Source organism: Morus notabilis, unplaced genomic scaffold (assembly GCF_000414095.1).
Source record: "Morus notabilis unplaced genomic scaffold, ASM41409v2 Scaffold458, whole genome shotgun sequence".
Classification (NCBI taxonomy): domain Eukaryota; kingdom Viridiplantae; phylum Streptophyta; class Magnoliopsida; order Rosales; family Moraceae; genus Morus; species Morus notabilis.
Window position 1 is genome coordinate 119,775 of NW_010358644.1, and position 6,000 is coordinate 125,774.

The 6,000-nt window shown below is 32.9% G+C and overlaps 1 protein-coding gene across 1 annotated transcript in view; it reads left to right on the forward strand.

Moving 5' to 3' along the window:
• The first annotated feature begins 5,386 nt into the window (after positions 1 to 5,386).
• Positions 5,387 to 6,000, forward strand: part of LOC21389957 (transcription factor TCP14) — a 1,663-nt gene continuing 1,049 nt past the window's right edge. Inside the window, exon 1 of the mRNA XM_024162232.1 lies at positions 5,387 to 5,984. Coding sequence (XP_024018000.1) covers positions 5,650 to 5,984 — 335 coding nt within the window. The 5' untranslated portion in view covers positions 5,387 to 5,649. The remainder of the gene's footprint in view (positions 5,985 to 6,000) is intronic.

A 6,000-nucleotide genomic window follows, 5' to 3' on the forward strand; every position in this document is an offset into this window, starting at 1 on the left:
TGTCCCATTTCTTTTCTCTTTTTAATTTCAGCCGATTTCGTTATTATATGAGCAGAAAATTTGAAATTTAATACACAGGGGGGTTTTGGAAATTGAATTTATGAGTTCGCGGATGGTCAATTTCTACTCTTTCATGCATTACATATATGCAAATTAGAATAAACTATAATATTGACCCAAAAAAAAAAATCATAGAAAGGGCAAACTTACGAGAAACTGTGTGCTAGAATTTTTACGTTATGAGAATTGAAAACGACCATAATTTAGAATCAGTGATTGTAACACTTTGTCCAAACCATCAACGTGGTAAAGTAGTTATGAAAAACTGATCCATTCAGTTTTTGAAAATCTTCTTCATCAACGTGATCAGGATGAAGAATAATACCAAGTACTAACAAGGTTCTTTCTTTTCTTTTCTTTTTTTTTTAAATTTTCTTTTGCTCTTTGAGTTAATTGTAAGTAAAGAGTAAAATAATTATAAAAAAGCTGATATATTTAAAGCTCTGAGGACTATATATAGGGGCAGTCCTCTCTATCTTGATAATGACCTCAATAATATGAAGGCAAAGTTAGGCAGTACGAAGGGAGAGAAATAAAAAAAGGACGACAGTTCACAGTTTCCCGCTACGCTACAAGGTAAGGTCACTCATGACCACTCACCACAATCAAAAGCTTGGAATGACACACCCATGTGTGTGTGTGTATATATATGCATATATAAATGCATTAAATTTGCTGTATACCAGTTATATTGATAATTTTACCTATTAAATTATAATTACAATCACATTAAATTTAAAAAAAATATGTAGAATAGATAATTTTTTATATAAATTTAAAGTTAAAATTTAGACTTCATTCGTTTTGTGAATTTAAATTTTTAATTTGAGTTAAGATGTGATATTTTTTGAGAGATTTTAACTGTAATAAAAAAAGTTAGATGTGATATTTTTTAAAAATTTTTAACTATAATAACTTGAATTAAAAATTTAAATCGGTAAAATGAATGAGATCTTAAAAATTGCTGGTAATTTTTTTCTTAATCGTGTAAAAAAAAAGCTCCCAAATTTGCTATGTCACAGTGTTTCTGAAAAAAATAATAAATAAATGCATTACTTTTTGTGCAGGGTACGGAAAAATAATAAATAAAACCAAAAACGAGACTTGGGCTCTTCTCATTGGCATGCTTAACAGCTAAATATCTATCGTGCATGATCATGATGACGACGACGTTCAAATGCTCATAGAGAGTCATATATATCCCTTGCTGACCAACCTGTCATTCCTTTTCATTTTAGGGTTGTGCATGCCAACCTATCATTATTCTTTCTTTCTTCTCATTATAATTTATTTTTTTTTTCTCTCTCTCTCTTCCCTGTCAATGACTAAGAAAAGTTTCAATTCTCAATTATTTTTTCTTATTGCACAAGTAAAATTCAATTCCCACACGCATATATATTGGGCATATATTTAGCTTCCATATGGACATATAATAATACACGCATATATATATTGATAACTAGTTTTATGGTAATCTGAATGGATATCTCTTGTAATGAAATATCATATATATATATATTCATATTATGGTCTACTAATTGATTACATAGTACAATATTTTTCAACAAATAATATAGCCGTGTTTTTAATAGTCATGTTCCTATCGTAATTATCTATTAAATATAAAAATTTAATCACTAACGTGATAAGAGTTTATTTTTATAATTGTTATAAATTTTTTTTGTCAACTATTTAATTTATTACAACCATTGAATTTTTATCTTACGGTTAAAATAATGACATGTGTGTATGTGAATTTCAATTAGTGTGTACATAGAAAAACCGAATCTCAGTTAGAAAAATCGAACGAGTCAACATTTTTTCTAAAGCTAATATTTGTTTAAAGTCAGTGGGAGCGACTGATCCCGCAGCCCTTAGAAACTCTGCCACTGATTAGTCACATATTGCAGCTCAAACATGATTAGAGATCAACAGTAATTGGAACTGTGAACTTTTTAGATGACGAGATTGGAGATTGACCTAAAATTATATAGGACGAAAATGATTTAGTTATATAGTTGGCTAACCACCAACATTCCGACAAATTTGTTTGAATGATTGAGCTAGAAGTTCAGTATGGGATGGTAAGCCATCCTCATCAGTCATCACCAACATATACATAGATACATACATAAATATAATATATATATATATATATATGGGTATATAGCAAGGCACGTGAGTCCTTTGGCTAAAAGCATTTTACCAATTGTAATCCTCTCTAGCCCTAGCTATTTATCTCATCAAACATTTCATGACTGTCAACGTTTCTGATGTAAGACATATATATACACACATACAACCATATTAATAATGTTCCAGAGGCCATGTGAAACTTGGGCTAAGAAATTTTATTCTGGCCTAATTTCTATTTTCATACATTCTTTCTATTTCTATTTTCATAATAGGGATTTCAAAATTTTGGGCACATAATATACTAGTATTGTACATATAATACACATGATTAAAAGAGCCTGAGTAAATGGTCCACACTTTTGGTGGACAAGTTATTAATTTATGGAAAATTGCTGGTCATAGAAAAGTTAAAAAGTATTTCTATATATACATACATACATATATATATATATATATATACACACACACACACCCTTAGCTTGTACTATACACACACACAGACACCATATGTCCCAATTACTTGGATCTACAAAAAGGAGAAAAAAAAAAACTTAGTTACACTTGTACTTTCACAACTAATTAATGTTAGTCTCACTCTTACAATGCCTTATACTTTGCTACCTATCTCATGATTATAGTGCAGCTTTTTGTAGGTTGTTTCCATGTATAGATTAGACGACATAGTTATCATGTATAGTGTCAGTCTCAGGCTCTCCGTTACAAAGGTTCTTAGCTAGTGGAAACGTGATTGTGTCGTTGGGTATGGTGACAATGCATGAGAGGCCAACATTGATATAATTGGTTTTTAGTACTTAGAAATCATAATGGGGAAGAGAGAAAAAAAAAACATATAAATTAGCACACACAACTTAATGGTCAATATATCCTCATTATAATAGGGATATTTGACATGACTAAGTGTCACCCAAATCAATTAGTTTAGTACTGATCAAACTTGTTGTCCAAAGTTGAAGACAATCTCTTGGAAAATTGTCATTATCGAGTTCAACTGCTATAATTAGTGCCATAATTTACATGTGATCATATATGGTTTTCTTATAATGGATGGCATTTAACTTATTTTGGCCTACTGTTCTCGAAACCGCACCATTCATCATTAGTTAGGTATGTTGGTTGTTGAAATATAATTGTACCAATTTCCATTTCTATCTCAAAATTTCAATATATATGTACATATGAGTTTCAGTTTTCTACCTCTCTCTTGATCTGTTCTTTTTGTCCCCGTTTAAGTTACATTCGCGGCTGTTCCGCACATGGGTTACACGTGCTATGCTCTCTCATTATTCTCTTCCCATTACCAATTTATTTCCTCATATTTTCACAATTTTCACTCTTTTTTTAATTTGTTTTTCGTCTTTAATTTTCATTCTATGTAGATGATGTATATATTAAGACTCCGTTCATTTCAAAATTTGAATCACAATTCAAATTTTTTACTACAATGCTTTTCAACTCAAAAGTCTCTAACTCAAATTCGCGAAACGAACGGACTCTAAAATTTACATGCCACTTGAATGGCGCCAATGATTCAAATAAAAGGGTTGCATGTATGTGGTTATACTATATAGAATAAAAAGGGGACTGGGGGAGAACTTATTGATTCAGAATTTAAACTTTTGATATAGAAATCCTTGAGGACCACATATCTTTCTCATGTAACTGACATATCTAGCTAAGACAGAGAACCTAAAAAAAGTTAGGTAGTTGTTAGATATTATGAGCGTGCATAATTTCTTCTTGGTATGTACTTCAAGTCCTAGTATAGTATGCATACCGGATATTGTACCATGTGTGGAATAAGATTAGATTAATTAAGGATTCATAAAACATGACTATTGATGACAATTATTATATATATATATATATATTATACACACACAAAATATGGAATATTATTGAACGGCCAGCATATTTCCGAACTCAAAGTCTCCTTATCCTATCCCATGCCGTTTTACACAGTGGTTGCTGGCAAGAGATTCATTCATTATGTGACTTCTGTCAAAGAAACAAGGCCAATGGTCTTACAGACACAAACTATTAGAAATCAGTATATATTTATTATAGTGGCACAAATAGTCTATACATATATATAATCCTGCTATGTCTTTTCTTTCTTTCTTTTTTTTTTTTTTAAGAAATCGTAATATTTATAGATCAAAGTTTTCTGCTTATATATATATATATAAAATAGTTATTTGTTTCGTAATGTGTGGATATCAAGAGTTCTTTATATATATATATGCCCGCTCCACTGCGATGTTACGAGAAAAAAAGCTTATCAATTCTCACTTCTCAGAGAAAGAGAGAGAGAGAGAGAGAGAGAGGGTTTCTTAATATGCTTAGAAAGAAATTAGGTAATCATTAGAGAGCAATGAACTTCCAACAACTCATAAAAACAATTTAAGAAGATATTCTAAATCCAACCGCACTAAACAAAAGATAAGGAAAGGAGAATATTCTAAAACCTAGCTCAAACACAAATTACTGGCTAAATTATTGGAGATCAAAGTGCCAAATAACAAGTATATATTCATCAAATTGTTAATATTAGTTTCTTTCTTTCTTTTCTTTTTTTAATGAGAAGAGAGATTTTAGGCGCTGTTTCGGTATTTGGTTGGAGCAGCGCAGATAAATACTGATATAGAAATAGAAGGGAAATGCAAGAAATAAACTCCAAAGGCAAAGGAGAAAAGGGGGAAAGATGCAAAGGAAAAAGTGCAATGATTACGTGAAGGAGAGATGGGAGCCACTTGATCATCTTTTTCTTTTGCCAATCACTCCGATCTCTGATCTCTCTCTCTCTCTCTCTCTCTCTCTCCTAATTAGTTTTATTTTTATTTTTTTTTTGACTTGGGAGATTGGGTCCCACACTGGCACCCCTGTCTTTACGGATTGAATGATAAAGAGCACCGCACGTGGAGTCTGAATCAAGGGACTGTCCAACCACAATAAAAGGACTCCCCTTTCTTTCTTTCTTTTTCTCTTTTTTTTTCTTCTTTTAATTGAATTTAATAATTTGCTTGATAAAAAAAAAAAAAGTTTAAGAAAATTTGCAATGCTTTTAAAAATTAAAATATTATCATAGCCCACACATATAATTCCCACTCATTATTTTTGTTGCTTAAAGCTTGCCCTCTTCTCCTTATCCTCTCTCTAAAAAAAATCTCCTTATCCTCTCTCTCTCCTCTTTCCCTTTCTTTCTCTCTCACTAACAAGAGAAAACAACTTGATCAGTTTGCCAGCTCTCCCAAATCAAAGGAAGAATTCCCATTGCCATGCTCCCACAAAAGAGAAATAGACCCACTTGGCCACCCCTATGTGATAGTGTTGAGGGTCAGCTACAGATCATGTCCTAGGAGCAACCCAAAAAAAAAAAGAAAAAAAAAGAAAGAAGATTTCTCTTTCTCTCTTTAAAAATAAAAAAGAGCCCCTATGATCATGGAAGCAGGTGGTGAAAATGGCATCATCCGTAGGCCTAATTTCCCACTCCAATTGCTAGAGAAGAAGGAACACCAAGAAGACCATAACAGCAACACAATTGAGCCATGTTCATCCTCCGCGCCCGACCCGAACCCGATCCGGACTCTTGCTCAGGTCGAGCAGTCGAAGAAGGCGGCGCCGAAGAGGACGTCGACGAAGGACAGGCACACGAAGGTGGACGGGCGGGGGCGGCGGATCCGCATGCCGGCCACGTGCGCCGCTAGGGTTTTCCAACTTACCCGGGAGCTTGGACATAAGTATGACGGCGAGACCATCGAGTGGCTTTTCCCGCAGGGGGGGGCC